Consider the following 26,657-nt stretch of genomic DNA (forward strand, 5'->3'; position numbering starts at 1 on the left):
AAACCCTGATCCTAACTTCAGACACAACCTTGCCTGTCCTGCAAGGAACACTCAGAATATTTTGTCCTCATATCTGGGTGCAGAGTTGGACCTAAAATGAAGCCAAGGTGTAAAGGGGGAAAGTCCATGATGATCATAGACTCTTAACTCCTTCCTATCCAACATTTCTACTCTGTCTCCTGTAGGGAAATAAACAGATTAGGAGAGAACCTCTAATCCCCAAGCCTGGCCTTCATGGGGTCTGATGAGTCACTCCTTCCTTGTCATCTCCACAGCTAGCACCCTGACGCCAGTTCCATGCTGCCAAAGTCCCCTTGCCAGATTCATTCATGATCTAACTACTTCCAAATCTCATTGATCTTATCTGCTAGTCCCAGAATAACTGTCCTCTAGTGTCACTTCTATTTTTCAGGTCCCTAATCTAGGACATTAAGTGTCTCTGGTTAAAAATCTTAATTTCACCCATGTCTTAAGTCCCTCGTGTCTGTTCTTTAGCGTTATTGTTTCCCATAGTATACTTTTGTCTTGAGTTTTCATGTGTATCATAGATTCTGAAAATTGAAAGTGACCTAAAAGATCATCTAGTTCAACCTTGAAACTAAAGATTTGAAATGTGAGATCAATTGACATATGTCTCCTGGTAGCTCATAGCTTCATATAGTACCCTGCCCCTCAACTGGGGGATCTCTTCCATGCACAATGCAACATCCCCTTCTTTTCATTTACTAAACACATTTATTAAGCACCTACTATGAGTCAGACACCATATGAGGCATGAGATAAAGCAATGAGCAAAGAGGACCAGGACTTATTCTCCTGGAACTGATAATCCGGAGAGGAACAGACAGTGCTCTGATAACTACTGAAGTGTTCTAGGTGAGTTTTGATCTTCAAGAAAGAAATAAGATGTTATTAGCAGGTGTAGGAGGGGAATTTAGTCTATCCATAGATTCAGCAAATACTTTCTAGAGGAAGTGGTATTTGAGCTGGCATCTGAAGCATAAGTAGACAAAAAGGAAACAGAATGCTTATCAGAAGGAACCGTATGTACAAGCCTTGAGGCAGGATAGAGGATGACATTTTCAAAGAATTGCAATGTGCCCCAGAGTGCTGGAGGTACAATTGAAGTCATCAGGATCCCAGTCATAAGGGCTTGGTGGGCTGTGAAGGACAAGAACAGAGGGTTTCAAGGAGAGTAATGTTTTTAAGATCATTCAGGGAATTCTGGGTCTAATAACGGCAGAATAGTTTATATCAGATGAACTACTATACAAATGGAAATTATAATATCTCAATAAAATGTAAAAAAAAAATGTTTAAATGCACTAGAGAGTGACCAAAACTAAGAAGACACCGGGTAGAATCTAGCCTTGAAAGACAAGAATCAAACTGAGAGAGATACATATTTACATGAATTTTCCTTTGAGGACACTACTGAATTCAACCAGCTTATGTATCTAAAACTCAAGCAGGAAATGAGCCTTGTGCCCTGAGGAGCCACAGAACAATGTTTAAGATGGACTACCAAAGTGGCTATATATTAAAGGGGGAAATCCCAGACAGGAGGGAACCACAGCAGGGAAACTTCCAAACTCTTCATGCAAACTTCTCACAAATCCTTGATTGACTCCTCAATCTCTTATGTGCAGGTGACGTTCCAAGAATCCAAGGTAAACAATACCTGGAAGGCTGAAAAATCAAGCAGAGAGATTTCAACTGTTGCCCACCAGAGAAGTTTAGATTTTTGAACCCCTGACATGCTAGAGAGATATACACCACAGTTTTAAACTGAAACCCTGGAAGAATCATGACTTAACAGGAAAGACTACATTTTAAGACTAAGCATTCACTCTAGAGCTAGGAGTCATTGAAATTTGTCTGTCCCCAAAAAAGCATAAAATGAAACCATCACAAATTCACGGTGATCTGGCAGTAATTTAACTGCCTGCTAAAACAAAACACAACCTTATTTGGCAGCCGTTGGAAAAGGCTATTTACCTCTGAGCCTGTATCCTCATCGGTTAAAGATATTAACCCCTGCCTAAACGACTTCATTTGATATTAAGTAAAATATGCCCAAACAATAATGAAATAGGGAACATCAGAAAATGGAAGAGAATACTTAAAATAAATAGAGTGAGAGAAAGGTGCCAACCAACAGAGTGCAAAAACCTAGAAAAAGATAAGGGTAGGAATTATGTCCAATTCATATTTTTTATCTCCAATGTCCAGAAATAATGAGTGTTATCAAATGAAAGAATGAAAGCATATAAAACTACCAAATGGACTGGCAAGACTTCTCAGAACATACACTAAGGGAAAGGAGAATGTTTTAGTTCAGATCTGGAAGATGTGCTAAAGTCTCATGTGTTAAAAACTTGGTCATCACAGCCTGTGGTGCTATTGGAAGCTGATGGAACTTTTAGAAGGTGATATCCTGCCGGAAGAAATTGTCACTGTGGCGTGTCCTCAAAGGGTACATTGGGACCTCAGTCCCTTTCTTTTTCTCTCTCACTTCCTGGCTGCCATGATGTGAGCAGTTTTGCTCCACCACACACTCCTACCATGATGTGCTGATCGCCACAGGCCCAAAGCCATGGGGCCAACAATCATGGATGGCAACCTCTGAAACCATGAGTGAAAAGGAATCTTTCTCTCTTTTAAGCTGTTTATGTCAGGTATTATGTCGCAGTGATATAAAACAGGCCAATATAGACAGGATTTTAAAAATAATAGAAATTCAATCCGATTCAAATATTTTTACTTACTATGTACAAGGCACTGTGTTCAGTGCTAGAAAGTCACAAAGATAACAGGTGTGCTGGTACATGCCTGTCATCACAGCAACTGGAGGGAGGATCACAAGTTTGAGACCAGCCTCTGCAGCTTAGCAAAACCCTATCTCAAGATAAAAGGGGGGCTGGGGAGATAGCTCAGTCGGTACAGTGCTTGCCTTGCAAGCCCAAGTCCCTGGGTTTGATCCCCAGCACCGCAAAAAAAAAAAAAAAAAAAAAAAAAAAAAAAAGATAAAAGGGGCTGAAGATGTAGCTCCACGGTAGAGCATGGTAGAGTATTCCTGCGTTCAGAGAGAGAGAGAGTGAAAGAGAGAGAGAGAGGTATCAGAAAGAAAAAAGGAAAGAAGCAAGAAAAGAAGGAAAGAAAGGGAAGGAAGGAAATAAACATTCTTAGGATTATTGGGATTATATATATATATATATATATATATATATATATATATATATATATATCTTTTTGTTTGTTTGGGTACTAGGAACTGAACGCAGGGTTGCTTAATCACTGAACCACATCCCCAGCCCTTTTCATATTTTATTTAGAGACTGAGTCTTGTTAAGTTGCTGAGTAAGGCTGATTTTGAACTCACAATCCTCCTGCCTCAGCCTCCTGAGCCACTGGGATGACAGGCATGCACCTGGCTATATACATACATATTTTTTAAATCTTTTGGAGCACAATTTGTCTAAACTTATCAGAATTTTAAATGGGCACATCTACCCAACAATTCTACTCTGGAATTCTACCTTAGCAAATTTAGATGAAAACAAAGTTAAAATGAGATTCTTTCTGTTCCAGCATTGGCTTACATTTTGTTGTCCAGAATCTAGACACATGGCCATCTTTAGTTGCAGGGCACAAGTATCCTGTGCAACTCCCCAAAAAATGTCCCTAAAGGGTGCAGATATACCCTTCCCTTCCTCAACTGTCTCATTTCCTGGTTGCTCGAGTGCAGATGTGAATGGAATACAAGAAGTCAGTCTAAACGATGAGATAGATGCCACCTACCAAAGCTGATGGACTAACAAGGTTAATAGGATTCTGAGTCTCTGAAACTTCATGCAGCTGCCCAATCAGCCCTGGTTTAATCACCAACAGAATTCTTTTACATGAAAAATAAACTTTGCTTAAATCACTATTTGGAGGGGCCTCCTGACATATGCAGATCACATTTCCCCCCACCCTCCCTATTCCCCACCACTTGACTGATGGAGTTTTTTGAGTCTCCTAAATATAGGATCATGTCATCTTCCAACAGTGATAATTTGTCTTCATCCTTTCCTATCCATATCCCTTTTATTTTCTTCTCTTGCCTAATTACTCTGGCTGAAATTTCAAGTATGGTATTGAATAGTAATGGTGAGAGTGAACCTCTTTGTCTTGTTCCTGACAGAGGAAATGCTTCCAGTTTTTTCCCTTTCAGTATGAAGTTGGCTTTGGGTTTGTAGTATACAGCCTTTATTATATTAAGGTCCTTCTATCCCCAGTTTCTTCAGGGTTTTTTTAATCATGAAGAGGTGTTGACTTTTGTCAAAGGTTTTTTCTGCATCTGTTGAGATAATCATGTGAGTTTTGTCCTTGATTCTATTTACCTTTATTGATTGGTGAATGGTGAACCATCCTGGCATCCCTGGGATAAAACCAACTTGGTCATGATGCTCTGATCTTTTTGGTGTGTTACTGAATTCAATTTTCACATATTCTGTTAAGAATTTTTATCACTATATTCATCAAGGACAGTGGTCTATAATTTTCTTTTCTTGATGCACACTTATTCTGTTTTGGTATCAGGGTGACTCTGGCTTCATAGAATGAGTTTGGAAGTGTTCCCTCCCTTTCTGCTTTGTGAAATAATTTGGAAAATATTGGTATTGGTTCTTTAGGGTTCTGGTAAATTTCAGCTGTGAATCCATCTGGTCCTAAACTCTTCTTTGTTGGGAGGTTTTTTTATTACTGCTTCAATCTCATTGGGTGTTTTTAATCTTTTCAAGTTTTCTATATCATCTTGGTTCAATTTTGATAGGCTACATGTGTCTAGAAATTTATCTATTTCTTCTAAGTTTTCCAATTTATTGGAATATAGATTTTTTTAAACAGTCCCTTGGCCAGGCATAGTGGTGCAGGCCTGTAGTCCCAGCAACTCAGGAGCCTGATACAGGAAGATCCCAAGTCTGAGAGCAGCCTCAGCAATTTAGTGAGACCCTTGGCTACTTAGTGAGACTCTATCTCAAAATAAAAACCAAAAAGGACTAGAGAGGTAGTACAAGGGTAAGGCATCCCTGGGTTCAATCCCTAGTACCAACAAGAAACCAACCAACCAACCACAGTTCATGATAATCCTCTGAATTTCAGTGGTGTCTGTTGTAATATCCCCTTTTCATCTCTAGATCAATTTGGGTCTTTTCTTTTTGTTAGTTTGGCTATGGTTTTATCCATCTTATTTATCTTTTCAAAGAACCAAATCTTATTTCACTAATCATTTCTAATTTTTTTTTTTTAGTTAATTTCAGCTCTTGATTATTTCTTCTACTAGTTTTAGAATCTTTGTTCTTGTTTTTCTAAGTAAGCTTTAATTTGTTGTGTAATTTAGCAGGGATCCAGGAACACAGAGAGATAGTAAGCTTTTCCTTTAACCAGTGTTCTGGGAAGTTATTTCATTCAATGGTCTGTGACTTGGACTTGTGCTGCCCTCTGGTGACTCTGAGAATGAAGCACCCAGTGAAGAATCCTTTCCATTCACATGAGGGGCTTCTTTATCCTGTACTTGTGATTGTGAATCTACATGAAGTTGGCCTTCATATAAAAGGTGCATATATGCACCAAATCCCCTTGACAAGAAGGCTTGACTTGGGTAGGAAATTGAAGACAAAAGCAACTTTCCACCCTCCTCACACCACATACCCCACTTACTGATAATGTAATGCCCAACCAGACACAGCAGTGAAATCTAGAACCAAAGCAGAGGGAAATGCGGGTGTCCATGGTGACTGTGGTATTGCTGGGACTGAGCCACAATGTGGATAGAAAAGGGAGGAGCTGTGAAACTCACTGGCTCCAGGTAAAGAACAGAACTTTGTCAGCCCAGCTTAAGGAAGGGCACCTGTCAGAGGTCCAGAAATTCCTGCCCACCATGAGTAACTTGAAAGTGGGGAGGTGGGGGTGGTGTTTCACCCTGGTCAAAAGGCAATTGCAAGCCAGACAATTGGTGGTGCACTGGCTTGGGAGGCTGAGGCAGGAGGGTTGCCAGTTGAAAGCCAGCCTCAGCAATGGTGAGGCACTAAGCAACTCGGTGAGACTGTGTCTCAAATAAAGTACAAAAAAGGACTGGGGATGTGACTCAATGGAAGAGTGCCCCTGAGTTCAGTCCCTGGTACTAAAAAAAAAAAAAATGCTAATTGCAGGGGGCTAGGGCGGTAGCTCAGTGGCAAAGCATTCACCTAGCACATGTGTTTGATACTTAGCATCACATAAAAATAAACAAAATAAAGGCATTCTGCCCATCTACAACTACAAATTTTTTTTTAAAGAAAGCTAATTGCAGTATGCAGGGGTAAGGGATAAGGGGACAGAATTGGGATCCACTGAGACATATTTTGTAGAACTGAGGTAGAAATTGACTTAAATCTTGAGGAAGGACAGTTTGGGTGGCCTTCTTTGGTTTAGGGTAAATAGGGAAAGTTGTCCAGAATGTCCTAGTGGAATTTAAGGGGAAGACCTAGATTTAGCCCTATCTATCTCCACCCTCACTCTCTCCTGTGCTCCCTCCCTCTCTCCACATCCCCACCCATTGCCACCCAAAAGCAGTTCAGCAGCTCCTACCTGGACAGGGTGGGCCAGCCCAGATAAGGAATGATCTGGAATGGGCCAAAATCCCATGACTCAACATGATCCCCATAGCTCCCTCTCCAGTCCCACTCTCCACCAGACAGACAATCATCCTACAGTATTTTAAGATTTCCAGACGATTATTTTCACTGAAAGTTCTACCAAAAAGAGGGGTGGGAGGGGAGGGGGCAAGGGAGAAAATAACAGAATGAATCAAACAACATTACCCTATGTAAATTTATGATTACACAAATGGTATGCCTTTACACCATGTACAAACAGAGAAACAACATGTATCCCATTTGTTTACAATAAAAAAAATACATTATTGAAAAAAAAAGAAGAAAGTTCTACCATACCAATTTTTTAAACTTTATGTGCATAAAGTTGGGCACCTGTAGTCCTAGCTATTCAAGAGTTGGGAGAATCATTTGAGCCCAAGTCCAGGAGTTTAAGACCAGCTTGGGAAACAAAATAAGATTTTTTTATCTTTAATTTTTTTATTACTTTTATTTATTTTTAATTTTTTTGACAGTGATATTTTTAAATTTTTTTTCATAGGGTAATGATATCTGTCTCAATCTACCATCTTCCCATCCCTCCCCTCCCCTCCTCCCGTAACTCCCCTCTGCACAATCCAAAATTCCTTCATTGTTCCCTACCCACCCACCACTACAGATCACCATCTGCTTATCAAAAATTTGGCCTTTGGTTTTTTTGGGATTGGCTTATTTCACTTAGCATCCATCCACTTACTTACTGCAAATGCCATAATTTCATTCTTCTTTAAGCCTGAGTAATATTCCATTGTGTACCACATTTTCTTCATCCATTCATCTGTTGAAGGGCATCTAGGTTGGTTCCATAGTTTTGCTGTCATGAATTGAGCAGCCATGAACACTGATGTGGCTGCATCACTGTAGTATGCTGATTTTAAGTCCTTTTGGTATAAACCAAGGAGTGGGATAGTTGGATCAAATGGTAGTTCCATTCCAAGTTTTCTGAGGAATCTCCTTATTGCTTTCCAAAGTGGTTGTACCAATCTGCAGACCCACCAACAAAGTATGGGTGTACTTTTCCCCACATCCCTGCCAACACTTATTATTGCTTGTATTTTTGATAACTGCCATTCTGACTGAAGATGAAATCTTAGAGCAGTTTTGATTTGCATTTCTCTAATTGCAAGAGATGATAAACATTTTTTCATATGTTTGTTGATTGGTTGTATTTCTTCTTCTGTGAAGTGTCTGTTCAGTTCCCTAGCCCATTTATTGAATAGGTTAACAAAATAAGATCTTATCTCAAGAAAAAAAGAAAATATATGTGTGTGTATTATTTTGACTTTTTAATAAACAATAAAATGATAAGCAACATAGTGGAATAGAATTTTATTGAGAATTTTTACATCTATGTTCATGAGAGATATTGGTCTGAAGTTTTCTTTCCTTGACATGTCTTTGTCTGGTTTTGGGATCAGGGTGATACTAGCTTCATATAATGAGTTTGGAAGGGTTCCCTCCTTTTCTATTTCATGGAATAATTTGAGGAGTATTGGTGTAAGTTCTTCTTTGAAGGTCTGGGCAGAACTCAGTTGACAATTTACCTGGTCCTGGGATTTTCTTTGTTGGTAGGCTTTTGTTGGCATCTTCAATTGATTTGTCTAACTTTTCTATGTCCTCCTGTTTCAAAATCCTGGTAAACTGCATACAAAAACATATTTAAAAGATAGTGCACCATGATCAAGTGGGTTTCATTCCAGGGATGCAAGGTTGGTTCAACATATGGAATCAATAAATGTAATTCATCACATCAATAAACTTAAAGACTAGAACCACATGATTATATCAATGGATGCAGAAAAAGCATTTGACAAAATTCAGCATCAATTCATGTTCAAAACACTAGAAAAACCGTGGATAGTAGGAACATACCTCAACATTGTAAAAGCTATATATGCTAAACCCAAGGCTAACATCATTCTAAATGGAGAAAAATTGAAAGCATTCCCTCTAAACACTATAACAAAACAGGGATGCCTGTCTTTCACCACTTCTATTCAACATAGTCCTTGAAACCCTAGCCAGAGCAATTAGACAGGAGAAAGAAATTAAAGGGATATAAATAGGAAAAGAAGAGCTCAAACAAACCTTATTTGCTGATGACATGAAGACCCAAAAACCTCACCAAAAAGCTTCTTGAATTCATAAACTAAATCAGCAAAGTAACGGGATATAAAATTAACACCCATAAATCAATTGTGTTCCTATACACCAGTGACAAATATATCAGCAAAAAGAGAAATCAGGAAAACTACCCAATTCACAATAGCCTCAAAAGAAATAAATACTTGGAATCAATCTAACAAAAGAGGTGAAAGACCTGTACAATGAAAATCACAGAACACTAAAGAAAGAAATGGAAGAAGACCTTAGAAAATGGAAAGATCCCCTCTCATGTTCTTGGACAGGCAAATTAACATTGTCAAAATAACCACACTACTGAAAGTGCTATATAAATTTAATGCAATTCCCATTAAAATTCCAATGACATTCTTCATACAAATAGAAAAAACAGTCATAAAATTCATTTGGAATAATAAGAGGCCCAGAATAGCCAAAGCAATACCAGACCTTAAACTATACTACAGAGCTATAATAACAAAAACGGCATGGTATTGGCACAAAAAGAGAATTGAAGACCAATGGAACAGAATAGAAGACACAGAGACATACCAACATAAATACAGTTATCTCATACTAGACAAAGGTGCCATAAACATACACTGAAGATAGCCTCTTCTATGAATGGTGCTGGGAAAAAATGAAAATTCATATGTTGTAGATTGAAATTGAATTACTGTATCTCACCCTGCACAAAACTAAACTCAAAGTAGATCAAGGACTTTGAAATTAGACCAGAGATTTTGGGTCTACTAGAAAAAAAAGTAGGCTTAACTCTCACTCATGTCAGTTCAGAAACAGACTTCATCAATAAGACTCCTAAAGCATAAGAGGTAAAATCAAGAATCAATAAATGGGATATCATCAAACTAAAAAGCTTCTTCACAGTCAAGGGAACAATCAAGAACATGCACAGAGCCTACAGAATGGGAGAAAAGTTTTACCACCTGCACCTCAGATAAAGCATCCAGGATATACAAAGAACTCAAAAAACTTAACACCAAAAAAAATAAATAACCCAATCAATAAATGGGCAAAGGAACTGAACAGACACGTCACAGAAGAAAAAATACAATGGTCAAAAATATGTAAAAAAAAAAATGTTCAAGACCTCTAGCAATTGTAGAAATGCAAATTAAAACCATACTGAGATTCCATCTCACTCCAGTCAGAATGACAATTATCAAGAAAACAAGCAACAATAAAAGTTAGCAAGGATGTGGGGGAAAGGGCACACTCATAAATTGCTGATGGGACTGCAGATTGGTGGGACCACTCTGGAGAGCAGTATGGAGATTCCTCAGAAAACTCAGAATGGAACCACCATTTGACCCAGTTATCCTACTCCTTGACTTATACCCAAAGGACTTCAAATCAGCATACTACAGTGATGCAGCCCCCAAAAGAAGGGCCCCCCACCCCCACTTCTCAGGCTTGAGAAAGACACTACCTTCTACCCATCTCTCCCTGAGCCACACCCAACCAACACCCATTTTCAGTGTTCAATTGTTCGCCAACCTCCCTCAACATGTCTCACAGTCCCGCAGTCGTGCTCAGAGCCCCAGGCTCCCCTGCCTCACCTGAGCCCCAGAAAGCACAGACAAGAGGGTCAGCACCAGCCTTTATTGGGGAAGAGAAGCACCAACACCCACTGCTCAGCCAGGGCTGTTTTTCCTATGCTCCAGGGCATGGTAGGAAGAAAAGCAGAATCGAGAGGACCAGGAGTACCCCTGGGCGTGTCACAAGCCCCAGGATGTCACCCTCTCCTGGCTGCCAGGGTAGCTCCTGGAGTCAATAATGAAGTTCCAGACAAATCAGGACAAGTAGGGCACTGGGGCTTCTGCAAGTAGAAGAGATATCAAGTCACAACTGTGCCCTCCTGGCTCCAGCCACCTAACATGTTCTCCCTCCACCATCAAGAACCTTGGCATAAATTGTTCTCAAAGGCTTGAAATGCTGCCTGCTTCCTAAAGAACCCAACTGAAGACTCTGGTCATACAGAAGTCAACCTTATATCTTCTGTCATAAAAACAGGAGCTCTGCCTATTCCTTTATCCACCTCCCTCCAGCCCCACTGCCCAAACAGGTCACATACATGCCCACCCTGCGTCTTTGCTAACAATCACGTCACCTGTCTACATTTTCTCTATGCTATCCCCACTTTGACACATCTGCCTACCCTTTAGGTCCCAGATCAATCTCCATCTCTACCAGAAGACCTGCCCAGGGAGCCAGACCCACTTTAACACCTGTAAGCCATAATGTCCATAGGAGGTTCTGGCTCTGTGACATAGAAGCTTTCTCTCCAACCAGACTCTTAACCTTCAGCAACTCCCTTCCCAGGACCTAAGCCACTCTGCACATGGCAGTTAAGTCTCTTACCTTGATAGTTAGTTGTTGATGATAGACTGTACTCACCTAATTCAGAATCAGATCTGAGGGTCCTGTTGAAGTTCAAGGTCTGCTTGGGTAGCGGGATTGGTGGGACACAAAAACGGCCACAACCTGACTTGCAGCACTTCTCCCCAGCTTGACAGTTCTCATCCATCATGCAGTTGACAATACACAGGCCTATCAGAATGTTGGGACAATTCCCACCCCGCCCTGTGGGGAAAACAGGCACAGGTAAAGACACAGGGCTTTGGCTCCACTATCCCATCTGGAACTTGGACACGGGACTCCTGATGACTTGGCCCATGACCCCTAACTAGGACTTACCCAATCTGGCTGAGAAGTCACAAAGCTGGAATAGCTGAGAAACATAGGCACCCAAAGACCTCTGAGCTAAGAGTTTTCAAATAGTGTCCCAAAGGAATTCCCTAGAGTATCAGGGGTTGCCAGCTATGCAGGTTTGCAGGTAGGGCCAAGTAGATTGCAGGAGGGCAGGCTTCACGCTCCCTCCTGGGCTTCATGGCGTCACTTTCTTGTCTGTCCTCCTAGATCAGGTGTAGTGTTTGTGCTTCTGAAGCACCCTGTACATGCCTCCTCTCATCAAACTTTATTATACGATGGGCCCCAGCTTGTGAGGGCTTGAATGAATGATTTTTCAACTTTAGGATGGTACGAAAGCAGTACACATTCAGTAGTTCAAATCTTGAATATTTATCTTTCCCAGACTACTTACAGGCAGTACCATATTCTTGCAAGGCCAGACAACAGCAGCACGCCTCAGCTCTCGGACAGCCACCAAATGACATGGGTTCACACCTGAAACTCTGCAGTGTGCAGGGCATGCTGCCAAGCTAGGAGATTTGGCAGGTTGGGTGTACTAAATGCACTTTCTACTTACAACGTGTTAATTGGATATGAGCCCATCATTAAATCAAGGAACATCTGTAATTCCTTATTTAATTTCTGTATTCCCTGACAGGTTATATGCCACATTAAGGCCATCCCCAACACTTGGAGCACAAAGGGACCAAACAAAATCTGGGCCAATGATCCTGAAATGGAATTCCACAGTGCACAAAAGGCGTACTCAAAAATATACATTAACTTTTTTTTAATATTGAAAAAACAAATGAATTGGAACAGGAATGCCAACATGGGACCCTTGGCCCTAGAAGGAAGGGTTGTTCAGGTCGCAGGCCAAGGCACAGTAAAGACAACTCTGGCTCCTCCTCAGAAGGGAAGGCAAAGGCAGTGGTGGATGCCTACATCTCAAACTGACTCTGCAACTCAGGGAGCACCTAAGAAATTCTCCCAAGAGCCAACAGAACTCCCTTAGATTCCTCTAAAAACTTGGAATGGAACCACCATTTGACCTAACCATCCCACTCCTTGGTTTATACCCAAAAGACTTAAAATCAGCATAATACAGTGACACAGCCACATCAATCCTTATAGCAACTCAATTCACAATAGTCAAGCTATGGAATCAACCTAGCTACCCTGCAACAGCTGAAGGGATAAAGAAATTGTGGTATATATACACAATGGAATATTACTCAGCCATAAAGAAGAATGAAATTATGGCATTTGCTGGTAAATAAATGGAACTGGAGAATATCATATTAAGTTAAATAAGCCAGTCCCAAAAAACTAAAGGCCAAGTGTTTTCTTTGGTATGTGGGTGCTAACCCATAACAAAGGAGGGTAGGAAGGAGAAGTATAGAAGTCCATTGAATTAGACAAAGGGTAATGAAGGGAAGGGAGGAGGATAGGAATTGGACATAACTTTCCTATGCTCATACATGAATACACAACCAGTGTAATTCCACATTACATACAACCACAAGAATGGATCAGAATTGTAATGGGCTGGGCATGGTGACACACTCCTATAATCCCAGTAGCTCGGGAGGCTGAGGCAGAAGGATCATGAGTTCAAAGTCAGCCTCACCAAAAGCAAGACACTAAGCAACTCAGTAAGACCCTGTCTCTAAATAAAATACAAAAAAGGGCTAGGATGTGGCTCAGTGGTTGAGTGCTCCTGAATTCAATCCCTGGTACCCCCCCCCAAAAAAATCTTATAATGGGCTGCACTCCATGTATGTATAATATGTCAAAATACACCCTACTGGCATGTATATCTAAAAAAATAATAATAATAAATTCAAAAAAACATACCTCCCTTAATGTCTCCACGGCAGGTGTGGCCACAGCCAGTGCTGCAGCATTTATGCCCCAGGGGACACGATGCATCCCCACTGCACTGCTCCCCACATGGAAGGGGGTCATCAGGACATTCGCCACCAAACCCTGCCATAGAATCAAAGCATTAAAATCCAGAGTTGCTCAAGCCCAGAGTACGAACTACACATTTCACTGCTTCTTGTGTGTACATATATATATGGACATATTTATGCATATCATGTATGCAATGTGCCCTGATGTTTCATATTATTTAAATGTATTCTTTTTTCAATGCTCGCGATAAACTGATTTTAGCACTCATAGTTTGAAAAACCCTGTTCAGCTCTAAACCCCCCCCCGAGGCAAAAGTACTAATTGCTAACCCTCTATTCATTCTGCTTTCTTTCTTACTGTGGAAGACATTTACACTGGAGTCCCCAGTGAACCACATCTCCTGGCATTCATGCCCTGGTGAAGTCCCTTCCATATTCACTCTGAACATAAGACTTACTTTGACCAATGGGACATTCACAAGAGTGATACAAGCAGAGACTAAATAAACACTGCATACTGGGGCTTGTCCCCTTGTTACCCTCCTTGGAAACCAGCCGCCATGTTGTAAAGCAGCTTGAGCTCCATTGTGGAATGATGAGATGCCCCATGCACAGAGAAGCTAGAGTGGAGAAGCCATCCTGGACATTCCGGCTCTCCTCAAGTTCCTGCATGGGTGACCTCAGCTTCCCATGTGGGTACAAGAACCGCCCAGCTAAGTCCAGTAAACCTGCGTGACAGAATAATCCATTGTTGCTTTAGGCCACTAAATTTGGAGATGGTTTGTTACACTGCAATGTATAAGTGAAACACTTCTTAATAGAACCCCATGTTTGTTCTGAGAGGCAACAAATCCAACAAAAATGATTCACTTCTTCAAGTTCTCTTGGAACCTGGGGTAACCACATTAAAACATGAACTAGAGAAACTTGTGCATTCCTGATACAAACTATCCCCTCACTTCTTTCTTCTTCCAGTCCAAAGATAATGTGGAAAGGGACAGCAGCCTTCTTCAAGACCAGGAGGCAACCAGCATGAGGACAAAATCAGGAATTGCCAATGACAGAAATAGCTCCATCCTGTTAGCATCACAGAGCCACCAGACCAGTCCCGGTAACTCCTTCAGGATTTCTCATTATGTGAGAACAATGAACCCTTCCTTATTTGGTTAATCTTCTGTTGTCAATAGCTAAACATATCCCATCCCTGTGAAGACAATGAAACCCAGAGCAGAGAATGAGGCTAGCCCAGAACTACAGAGTGAGTCAACAGCTAAGCAGAACAAAATTCGGCTTCTTGATTTGCAATGAAGTCCTTTCTACAACGCCATCCTTAAAACATTCAGGCAACTTAGCCAGGTCCTCAGGAGCAGGCACACCCAAAGAAGGTCACATCCAAACCAAACCAACTCACCATGACTCATTTGTCTTTGTGTTTATGTCAAGGAATTTTTTTTTAATGGAGAGAAAGAGGTGACAGTCAATTAATGGTTTTGTAGAAAACCAAAACAGGCCCAGCCCAGTACCTGTGCACAGCAACAAGTAAGTATGATTGCACTTGGCTGGCTCCAGGAAGTCTGCATGGTGGAAAAGGCAAGTCTTGAACTCCAAGGAGAACATATATAGCTAAACAACTGAGCTGTCATGATCTTGCACCCTGGGGTTTTCCTTTATGGGGCCCCAGTTTAAACATTCCATGCCACTGTGAAATCAGTCAAACTGTGTCCCGAGTTTTTATTGACAAAATGTGGTCACTGGAACCACCTGACACACGTCCCCGACACCCCGTCATCTGCTTGACAAACACTAAGGGTCCATTCAACAAAGAGGAAAAGCCTTTCATCCCACAGTTGAGAAGGATGAGCCTAAAAATCTCCATGGTAAAAAAACCCAACGACATACTCTCAAGAGTCATACCATGAACCCTAGTAGGGAGGCCGAGAGCACATACTTCCCAGATCTCACCATTTTGCTGAGCCTGGTTCTGATCTGGTCAATGCCAATGGCATCTCTACTCTCTATATTCATTCCCAGGACAATGCATAGAGACTTTATCTCTGTCCCTTCTTTGCCAGGCATCCTTGAGGTCCCTGGGGTTTTGCCAAAATTTAGAAGCAATGTAGGTCCTGAGAGTCACAGAACATCCCCTTTGACTGGTGCCTGGCAATGTCACCCTGTTTTATGCTCAAATATCTGCCAACTAATCCCTTCTTTCAGCTCAAACATCTGGAATGAATGGGCCTTGCTACCTCTGAGGCAGACCATATTCTGGTTTTGTTGTTGTTGTTGTTGTTCTGCTATTTGTTTGTTTGTTTGGTACTAGGGCTAGAACCCAGGGGTGCTGAACCATTGAGTCGCATCCCCAGCCCTTTCTAATTTTTATTTTGAGACAGGGTCTTGTTAAGTTGCTTAGGGCCCCGTTAAATTGCTGAGGCTGGCTCTGAACTTTCCATCCTCCTGCTTCAGCTTTCCCAGTTGCTGGAATGACGGGCCTGGACCATGCACTCAGCAGACTACATCGCTCTTACACGCCAGCAAGGCTGTCTTCGTAGTCATTCACGCTCACCTGGAATCCAGTTCTCTTAAAATTCTATCCACTGGTCCTTTTCCTATGACCAGGGACCTTTGAAAAACATGTCTCCTTTGTTCCTGTGGATAAGATCCTCTGCTTTTCACTAAGTCTTGACTTAGGCTAGGTAAGCTCAGTTCCTCATAAAGCATTTGTTCCCAATCACTTCATAATAATCATACCAGGAATCAGGATGAGAAATAACGGCAGCCAAAATTGGGATGGCCACCCAAACCCGGCATCTGTACCTCTCCCAAGACCCCAAAGAATTGCCAAAAAAGTAGTGAAGCTGAAATCCAGAAAATACAGTCTTACTGCTGCCTCATCCCAGCCTTCCATTCTGAGACTTGACTTCTACTTTCTTCCAGAAGGATGCCAGTTTTTATCATCATTATGAAATTTTAGAACTTAAGTCAAGAAAGGCCCTCTGAGATATCAAACTTACTCCCCTTCCCTTGCAGTAGACATCCAGGAAAGCAGGGGTTGGTCTGAGGTCAGTGGTGGCAGAATTAGGTCCCAATGGTGATAGGCACCAGGTCTTATGCCTTTTCAACCACTTCATTTCCCCCCACCCTTCGGCAAGGATCACTCAAAAATTAATCAACCAACACTGAGACCCACTCAGTCTAGCACTGCCAAAAGACAGAACGCAGAGGTCAACAGTTTTAGGGCTTTGGAAAAGTTATAAACCAGCATGACAGGAGTCCTCAAGGCCACTCACAGTTTCAGTGGTTCATCAGGGGACTCAGCATATAGTCATACTCATGCCTAAGACTTATTATAGCAAAAGGATTCAAAGCAAAATCACCTAAGGGAAAAGGTACATAGAACAAAGTCAAGAGGAAGCCAGACAGGTTTCTAAGAGTCCTCTTCCCGGGGGGATCACATGGGTAAGACTTGATTCTTCTAGTAGACAATTATGAAAACATGTGTGAAATGTTATCTCCCAAGAAAGCTCATTAGAGATTCAGTGTGCACTGTTTGATTGCAGGCTGGTCGTGTAGGCACCCTCTGCCTAGCACACACCAGATTTCATACTCTTAGAAAGGAAAGCAGTGTTCAGCCTATGTCACAGTGCTTGCACAAACAGTGGGCACAATGTTATCAGTTAGGATGGTAGGAACACTCCCAAAATCCAAGTTCTCAGAAGCCAGCCAAGGGCAAATCTTGCCAGCAGGCCTCTCTAAGAATAGCAGGCTCCATCTTGCTGTATTAACTCTTTTCTGTACAACCAGCAGTGAGAATTCAGAAAAAGGTCAGCTAGCCAGGCACGGTGGCACACATCTGTAATCTCAGCAGCTTGGAAGGATGAGGTAGGAGGATTGTGAGCTCAAAACACAGCCTTAGCAACTCAGCAAGGCCCTAAGCACCTCAATGAGACCCTGTCTCTAAACAAGATATAAAAAAGAACTGGGGATGTGGCTCAGTGGTTACGTCCCCCTGGGTTCAATACCTGGTACCAAAGGAAAATAAAAAGAGGAGGAGGAGGAAGAGGAGGGAAAAGAAAAGAGGAAGGAAGGGGGGGTTAGCCAGACACAAGAGGAACCCAAGCCATCCACACAAAGGACATAATGCATGTGTCACAATACACAAAGCAGGCTCACAGGGAATCTGGAGTGATCCAGTTTCATTCAGCATGGAGGTGGGCCATGCAGGGCCCACAAAGACGACTCCTGGACCTTAATCTGGATCTTCATCCCAAAGCCTCTTCTGCTCCAGGCTCTCTCCTCACAGTCCTCGCCCAGCGCTCGCCTGACTTAGCATCGCTCTTGACTTGCCCTTCCCCAGTGCCCAGAGCCGCTCGCTTCTTCACCAGGACTGTCCACGCTGTCTTCAAAAGTACTTCAAGCCTCCCACTTTTCCGTATCTGCATGACTGTCTCTTATCCAATCTGCCTCGATGCTTCCTAACTGGTCCCTCTTGTCTACACTAGCCCTCACCCATTCCTCACCCACACACAAAGGCCTCTCCTGCCTTTAAACCCTCTCGAAGGCTTCCTGTTGCACTTAGGATAAAGCCTAAGAAAGAAGCCATGAAGATTCCCTACCAGACTGCAAATGAGTGCAACCACTCTGGAAAGTAGTATGGTAATTCCTCGGAAAACTGGGAATGGAACCACCACATGATTCAGCTTTCCCACTCCTCAGTGCACATCCAAAAGACCTAAAATCAGCATACTACAGTGATGCAGCCACATCAATGTTTACAGCAGCTCAATTCACAATAGCCAGGTTAGGGAACCAACCCAGGTGCCCATCAACGGATAAGAAAATGTGGTATATATACACAATGGAGTATTACTAGGTCATAAAGAATGAAATTATGGCATTTGCTGGTAAATGGATGGAACTGGAGACCGTCATGCTAAGTGAAATAAGCCAGACACAGAAAGTCAAAGATCAAATGCTTTCCCTGATATGCAGAAGCTAGTCTAGAACAAGCGGGGAAAAGAAGAGAAAAGGGTCTGGGAGTATTGTTCAGTGATAGAACACCCCCGGGTTCAATCCCCAGTACCACCACCACCAAAAAAAGTAAGCTCCTCCCTATTTCATATCCAAAACATTTTCCCTTGCATTCCTTCTCCCTCGTACTTCACCCCATGGTCAGTTCCTTCTCATTCTCCAAGTTAAAGAAGCACATTTAATTTTCTTCATAGCACAGATGACTACTTGTGGTTATTATTTATTTGCTTACTTGATTGTTTCCTGCCTCTCATACCATGAGTGAGCTCCATGGGAGCAAGGGCCACAGCTTCCTTGCTCACCATGGACACCCTATGCCAGCAGCTTGGACACTCAACACAGGGATAAACGAATGAGTTAGTGAGCAAGTCAGTGGACAGGTCAGACTTCAAATAAGTGGAGAAAGAACCTGAAAAGAAAGTGCTGAGCATAACTATATGGGCTACTGAGCATCATTTGACAAATTTAGTGCATATTTTTAAATGAATTCTTCTAAACTGCATCATTCAGAGGCAAATATGTTTTTATTTTGTTTGTGTGTGTGTGTGTGTGTGTGTGTGGTACTGGGAATTGAACCCAGGGCCTTGTGCATACAAGGCAAGCTCTCTACCAACTGAGCTACATCCCCAGCCCCTCGGAGGTAAATATCTTTATTCCCATTTCACAGATGACAAAAGTGAGACTCAGAAACGACCAGAGACCACAGAGTAGGTAGGCAGAAAACCCAGGATTTAGGCCCATGCTCAGTCAGTCCAGAATTACCCTGAGAGCAGGTCCCAGTGTCCACCCATGCCCTCGGGCAACCTGATTGCCCCTCCACCTTGCCAAACATTCTGGCACCGCCGATGGTAAACATCTGGCAATGTCAGAGCTTAAGGAAAGCAGAATTTTTCACAGCCCAGGAAGAAGAGCTTCCTAGCAAACAGTCCCACTGAGTGAGTAGCCCCAGGAATGGAGCTGTAGAAAAGTAGTTAACTACTAACTACTGCTACTAGCAGACAACCTCACCTCTACCAGCCTGAGATCCTGCTCAGTTGGCAGGCTCCAAGACATCTGCAGATCACTACTCTGACCTGCCCGGCCAGCCAGGGGCCACAGCATCTCACAAAGTTACTGGGCTTGAATGCCAGTTTCATCCTCAGCCCCCACAATTCAGGTCTCAGCTTCAAACACTGGGAAGATTGTACCAGGATCTACAAGCTGGCAGTGAGTGACCCGCCTAAGACAGCTTCCCAGGCTTTGATTCCAGAGCTGAGCCTCAAGAATCCTGGCAAGGAGAACAACCTTCTATTCTCTTCTATGGGCGGGCTGCCCAAGACAGCTGCTGGGCCAGGCACGAACAGCCCTAGTGGGCACTGGGAAGAAGCCTGCTACCTGGAGAGGCTTGGCTGAAAGGCAAGAGGTTGTCCTGTGCTGTGGAGTTTCAGAGTTTCTGAGAGGAGGTGATGGGGGAGGAGAAAATGATACCGGTTCTAGGTAAAAAGGGCAGGATAGACATGGCACTCCTGACCCAGCCCCTTAAATGCCAGGAAGAAGAAATCCACGTACATTAAGGGTCAAACATCCTATATACTTTGAATCACTAAAATAACCCTCCAGGGTTTATTCTTTCCATCTTACAGATAAAGGAACTGAGGCTGAGAGAAACAGAAGAGACTCGCCCAGGGACCTGCTGGTCAGTAACTGGTGAACATCAGGCTTGTTCCCAGGTCTCTGACAACCCAAACCTATGCTTGTCCATTCTTTTTTTTTTTTTTTTTTTTTTTTTTTTTTTGCCAGGGCCTTGTGCTTGCAAGGCAAGCACTCTACCTACTGAGCTATCTCCCCAGCCCCTATGCTTGTCCATTCTAACATGCTGCCATATGCACTCAGTTCCTTCGGAAAACAGAAGACCCCATTTCAGACAGCAGAGATGCCTACGTGTAAATTTATTGATAAATATTTCAAAACTAGCCAGTCATGGTGGTACACACCTATAATCCCAGTGGCTCAGTACGCTGAGGCAGAAGGATCTGGAGCTCAAAGCCAGTCTCAGCAACTTAGATGGGCCCTAAGCAACTCAGCAACATCCTGTGTCTAAATAAAATATTAAAAAAGGCTGGGGATGTGGCTCAGTGGTTAAGTGCCCCTGGGCTCAATATCTGGTACCAAAAATATATATATACATATATATTAAAACTACAAAACAACAACATATATTATACCAAATACACTTGAACAATAGGAAGACATAAAGATTCAACATTGTAATAATATCAGTTCTCATTAATTTATGTAGCTAGCATCATCCAATAAAGTGGCCTTACACATAGGCAATAAATTAAAAGTGACCTTATAAATAAATATAATAAATAAGCAATATAATAATAAAATATACTGGGAAGCACAAACAAGCAGAAGTAGATGAAAGCCCTAAAACAGCTGGAAAATAAAAAGGGGTCAGACATGGAAGATACACACAATTTCTAATACCTTTTAGGAGCCTCTTAAGGGCACCATGAAGGAGGTAAGGAATGGAGCAGAAAGCTGTCATTTCAACACACATAGTCTCTCAACAGTGCCACCTTTACCCATCCCCACTGCCACCTCAACAGTGTCAGAGGTCTCCAGCCTCAGCTGGCATCATTCTCCCGCTTTCGGTCTCAGCTAACCACACCAGCTTGCTTTCAGTTTCTTAAACGAGGCGACTCCTTGTCATCTGAAGACCTCGCCACATGCTCCTCACTCTTCCTGCAATATCCACCACTCCCTCCACCTGCCAAGCTTCAACTCCTCCTCCAGGCTGCAGCTTAAATGTCACTGGGCCAGCAGGGCATGGTGGTGAACGTCTGCAGTCTCAGTGACTTTGGAGGCTCAGCAAGAGGAATGCAAGTTCAAGGCCAGCCTAATCAACTTGGCAAGACCCTCAGAAACGTAGAAAGATCCTGTCTGGAAACAATCAATAATGTGAAAAGAAAGCCTACAGAGTGGGAGAAAATCTTCTCCACACACACTTCAGACACAGCACTCATCTCCAAAGTTTATAAAGAACTTAAAAAACTTTACACCCAAAATACAAAGAACCCAATCAATAAATGGGCTAAGGAACTGGGCAGACACTTCACAGAAGAAGATATACAGGTGATCAACAAATATATGAAAAAGTGCTCATCATCCCTAGTAATTAGAGAAATGCAAATTAAGATCACCCTAAGATTTCATCTAACTCCAATTAGAATGGCTATTATCAAGAACACAAACAATCACAGATGTTGGCATGGATGTGGGGAAAAAGGCACACTCATACATTACTGGTGGAGTTGCAAATTGGTGCAGCCACTCTGGAAAGCAGTGTGGAGATTCCTCAGAAAACTTGGAATGGATCCACCATTTGACCCAGCTATCCCACTCCTCGGTTTATATCCAAAGGACTTAAAATCAGCATACTACAGCAATGAGGCCACATCAATGTTCATAGCAGCTCAATTCACAATAGCTAGATTGTGAAACCAACCTAGATGCCCTTCAATTGATGAATGGATAAAGAAACTGTGGTATAAATACACAATGGAATATTACTCAGTCATAAAGAAGAATAAAATTATGACATTTGCTGGTAAATGAAGTTGGAAAATATCATGCTAAGTGAAGTAGGCCAAGCCCAAAAAACCAAGGGCCAAAATGTTTTCTCTGATAAGGGCATGACAATATATAATGAGGGGGGGTGACAGGGGGAAGAGAAGAATGAAGGAATTTTGGATGGTGTAGAGGAAAATGGGGTGGGAGGGGGTGAAGGATAGAAAGATTGTAGAATGAAACAGACAGTATTACCCTATATATATGTATGATTACATGAATGGTGTGAATCCACAGTGTACAACCATAGAAATGAAAAGTTGTACCCTATTTGTGACAATGAATCAAAATGCAGTCTGTAAAAATAAAAAAGATTTTAATAAAAAAATAAATTTTTTAAATGATAAAAAAAAGATCCTGTCTCCAATTTTAAAATAAATAAATAAAGAGGGCTGGGAATGTAGCTCAGTGGTAAAGCACTCCTGGATTCAATCCCAGTACCAAAAAAAAAAAAAAAAAAGAATAAAAAACAAACAAAGAAAAACAGTCACTGCCTCAGACACACCATCCTCCACCTCCTAATCTGAAGCTAGTCCCCCATTATTCTGTCTCTTAGAGCTTTATCACAGTTTGAAATTACATATTTACTTACATGCTTACTTGTTAAATCTGTTTCTCTCCCCCTACTAGGTAATAAACTCCATATGGAGGCAGGGACAGAACAACTTTGTTCATTATCTTATGCCCAGAACTCATCACTAGATCTGATAAATAGCAAACTCCCACTAAGTATTTGTTGAAGGGATGAATGTGTAAACGGAGAATTGGGTGATGAGAACCCTGTATTTCTCTCAAATATCTCTCTACCAGAACCAGAATAAACAAGAATCCATTTTCAACACAGAAGGGTTAGTCTCAGAAGCAAATGATTGGGGTCTTCCATAAACATCCAGATTCTATTTTAATATCTCTTTACAGATTTTTGAGCTAAGTTTTTATTTTTAATACATATATATTTTTAGTTGTAGGTGGACATAATACCTTTATTTTCTTTTTATGTGATGCTGAGGATCAAACCCAGGGCCTCACGCGTGCTGAGTGAGCACACTACCACTGAGCCACAACCCCAGCTCAAGATAAGGATTTAATTGAGAATATTGCAACTGACAACGAAAAATCAGGAATTACCCAACAGCTTTCAAACCTGCCTACAAATAATATGCCCACAGCCCTTCTTGCATCTTCCTCTGCCTAGCTAGGCCACATCCTACAAATCTTCAGAGCTTCAGTACCCTTTACATATCTTTTTTCTCAAGTTCTCAGAATATAGTGAGCACTCAATTATTGTTTCTCAAAGTGCAGTAAGACCAGATGGTGTATGCATATTTGAGAAAGAAACAAGCAGGCCAATCAGACCACAGGGTACAGGGATGAGGTTTCTTACCCAGTGGGGCTACACAGCTCTTGCTGCAGCCAAATGTACAACATTTCTTTACACCTGGACATGTCTCATCAGAGATGCACCTCTTAACACAGGACCGTTTCCGAACAATCCTGGGACATGCTCTTTTCATCCCTGTAAAGAAACAGAGATGGCAATAGAAAGGAGATATGGTGACACCTATAAACATAGCAGAAGGGAGAAACAGAGGAAGGAAGCCCCCGGTCTCACCACAGCCACCACCCTGCTGCTAAAGCAAAGACTATAACAATAGTTAACATTTATGAAAACGTTTATTGATATTTACCTTTCGCCAGGAACAACTCATTTGATTCTCACAATTATCTCTATTTTACAGATAAGGAAACTGAGGCTATTGCTTAAGATTTGATCGGGAATGTGGTTCAGTGGTAGAGAGTATGCTTTGCAACAAGTGCAAGTCCCTGAATTCGGTCCCGAACACACACAAACACACACACACACACACAATCTTAGGATTTTAAAGCTTACTTAAGGCTTAAAAACATCTGTCTGATCATAGGGTCTACTCTCTTAATCACTATCATAATCAGGCTTCCCTTCAGAACTCTACCCATCTTGTGACTTATAGGAACTCTGAGTCCAAAGTAAAGACATTGATAAAGAGAGGGCCCCTGGCCAGGGATGTGGCTCAGCAGCAGAACACTTGCCTAGCATGCACGAGGCCCTGGGTTCAATTCTCTATACCCACCCCCTCCCAACACAAAAAAAGATAAATCAACTTAGGGGAAAAGAGACACTCAAAGGAAAAATAAGAGTTCTCTAGGCAAGCTAGATATCAAGAGCCAATCTGGGAAGGAGGAAGCTCTTTGATTCTATTCGTCCCAAAGGTAAGGCCAGAGAGTATACTGGTCTTCTGCCCCTCATGCCAACGTACCCTTAAGAACGTATGCTCGGCAGACCCGACCACAGCCTGTGCTGCAGCACTTCTGCCCAGGGGGACACGACTCGTCATCCTGGCACAGCTCTTTACACGGGTTCTTATCAGGAGGGCACTCTCCCTCTTTCACTGCAAGAGAAAACACAGGAAGTCGGGATGACTGATTAGGCCTTGGGGGATGAGGAATGGGGCCCAAATGTGCTCCAAGAACTTCAGCATCTCCAAGCAATCCTTTCCAAAATATCTCTGCAACCATCTTATCCTCCTCCCACACAACCACTGACACCCATCCACCACTACTAAGCCCCCGCTGTGCTGCAGACAGAGCTGGGAAAACGTTGGGGTGATCCTGGTTTCATTTAATGAGCTCTAAAGAATGAGTGGAACCAGGGCTGGGGTTGTGGCTCAGTGGTAGAGGGCTAGCCTAGCATGTATGAGGCACTGGGTTCGATCCTCAGCACCACATACACATAAATGAATAAAATAAAAGTCCATCAACATCTAAAAAATATTTTTAAAAAAAGAATAACTGGAACCTCTAGAAACTCCTGTCTCCTTGTTCAGAGAAGGAAAAAAAGCCAACAAGATTTACCCTGGCTATCCTGTTCTCTCCTACAGAGATGACTGTCTCCATAAAGGAGGAGCCTCACACTGGGAGGAGGCAGGGGAGACTTCTCCCCTACTTTCTGTTACTGTTAGCCAGGGATCCCAAATGATAGCTCACCATGCTCTCCTGCTGTTACCCAGGATGCCAGGAACGCAAAAGCTAGAAGTGCCTTCAGAAGAAAGAGGGAGCTTAACATCCTGATGATGCTGAGGTTGAGATGCGAGCTCATTTCAGGCCAGAGGTGAACACCCTGCCCAGAGTATCAACCAAAGAAAGGGCAGGATGAGAGAATTGCCTTCAGCCCAGTCCTGAAGTCTTCCCTTATGCAAGAGTCTCCAAGAATGTCTTCTTCTGACAAGAAGAAGAGTGATTGGTTGGTGCTGTGTGGGAAAATTCCTGGCACTACCATAGGGCACATGTGATGGGGTAATCAAACTCTGTACTGCAATATACACAATACCCCTGGAGAACAAAGAGGATTCTAGTGGGAAGCTGGAAAAATGGAGGGATAGTCATTGGATAAAGGATCAAGGAGAGCTTCAAGGCCTTTGGAAGGACTAGGCTGCAGCTGAAACGACAAAGGGAAGGACTAGAGACGTGACTTAAGAGAATAGCCAAGCTAATCAAGTAACAAAGCATAACGACATTGTGGCTTCTGCTCATTGGAGCAATCTAGAAAAGGCAGAACGAAAAAGGCCCCTTAAAAACTATCAAAAAACTATAGAAAAGAACTATTTTTGTTCAAAGTAAATGCAAATGCTCCAAAAACCTACATTTTGGCTAGTTAGTAAACTCAAGAGAATATTGCTATGACTCACAGCATATATGCCCCCTTTCCCTATCTCTCCTTTCTCTATTTTTATTTTAATTTATCTGTCTTGCTCATGTACTTGTTATACCTAGTGGTGTCTACTGGCACTGCTTAACTCTGTAGGGCTAAAGTGAGGGAATATCCAAGGTACAAGGTAAAAATTTCCTTAATACAGCCAAAGAGTTTGGTGCAAGGAAGTTGCTCTTAGTGTTAAAAGGCTGATGTCAGAGCATGGAAATAATTAAAATTTAATATTCAATATGTGCTTTATATAAATTATTTATTTTAATTCACACAATAATCTTGCAGAGGTAAGAAACTTGATTCAAAAGCCAGGTATGTGGTGTGTGCCTGTAATCCCAACTACCCAGGAAGCTGAGGCAGGAGGATCTCAAGTTCAAGATCAGTTTGGACAACTTAGTGAGACCCTGCCTCAAAATAAAAACTAAAAAGGACTGGAGTTGTAGCACCTAATATAAAAGGAAGGAAGAGAAAATTGAGAGGATGGAAAAAAAATCTCAATAAATGGTAGCCACTGGAATACTTTAACAGTAACAGTATGCTTTGAAGGGCTACTTGTACCAGTTTTAAGCACTTTGCATGCGGCTGGAGATGTGGCTCAGTGGTAGAGTGCTTGGTAGAAGGCTTAGCTGGCATACATGAAGCCCTGGGTTTGATCCCCAATACGGGGGGGGGGGGGGGGGGGGGCGGAGATTAAGTGGTTTGTATGAATTATCTCATTACTCTTCATTGCAGCCCTATAAAGTAGGTGCTATTATCCGCACTTTACAGTTGAGAAACTAAGACACAGAAAGGTTAAGAAAATGGGTGGCACAGTTAGTAAGCGGTAGAACAAAAGTAGGTAGTCCA

At 42.2% G+C, this 26,657-nt stretch overlaps 1 protein-coding gene across 2 annotated transcripts; it reads right to left on the bottom strand.

Moving 5' to 3' along the window:
• Window positions 1-10,407: 10,407 nt before the first annotated feature.
• WFDC3 (WAP four-disulfide core domain 3) lies at window positions 10,408-26,036 on the bottom strand. Of its 2 annotated transcripts, XM_079129427.1 has the most exons (7): window positions 25,437-26,036; window positions 25,094-25,327; window positions 24,367-24,498; window positions 23,454-23,585; window positions 13,368-13,499; window positions 11,217-11,402; window positions 10,408-10,638 (listed from the first exon to the last, which is right to left on the bottom strand). In XM_079129427.1, the coding sequence occupies exons 2-7, from the start codon at window positions 25,203-25,205 to the stop codon at window positions 10,613-10,615; spliced, it is 720 nt and encodes a 239-aa protein (XP_078985553.1). In that variant the 5' UTR covers window positions 25,206-25,327; window positions 25,437-26,036; the 3' UTR covers window positions 10,408-10,612. The 2 variants fall into 2 exon arrangements, with proteins under 2 accessions (XP_078985553.1, XP_078985552.1); XM_079129426.1 differs by having other exon boundaries at window positions 25,094-26,035.
• Between the last annotated feature and the right edge of the window lie 621 nt (window positions 26,037-26,657).

Source organism: Sciurus vulgaris, assembly GCF_902686455.1.
Source record: "Sciurus vulgaris genome assembly, chromosome: 2".
NCBI lineage: Eukaryota > Metazoa > Chordata > Mammalia > Rodentia > Sciuridae > Sciurus > Sciurus vulgaris.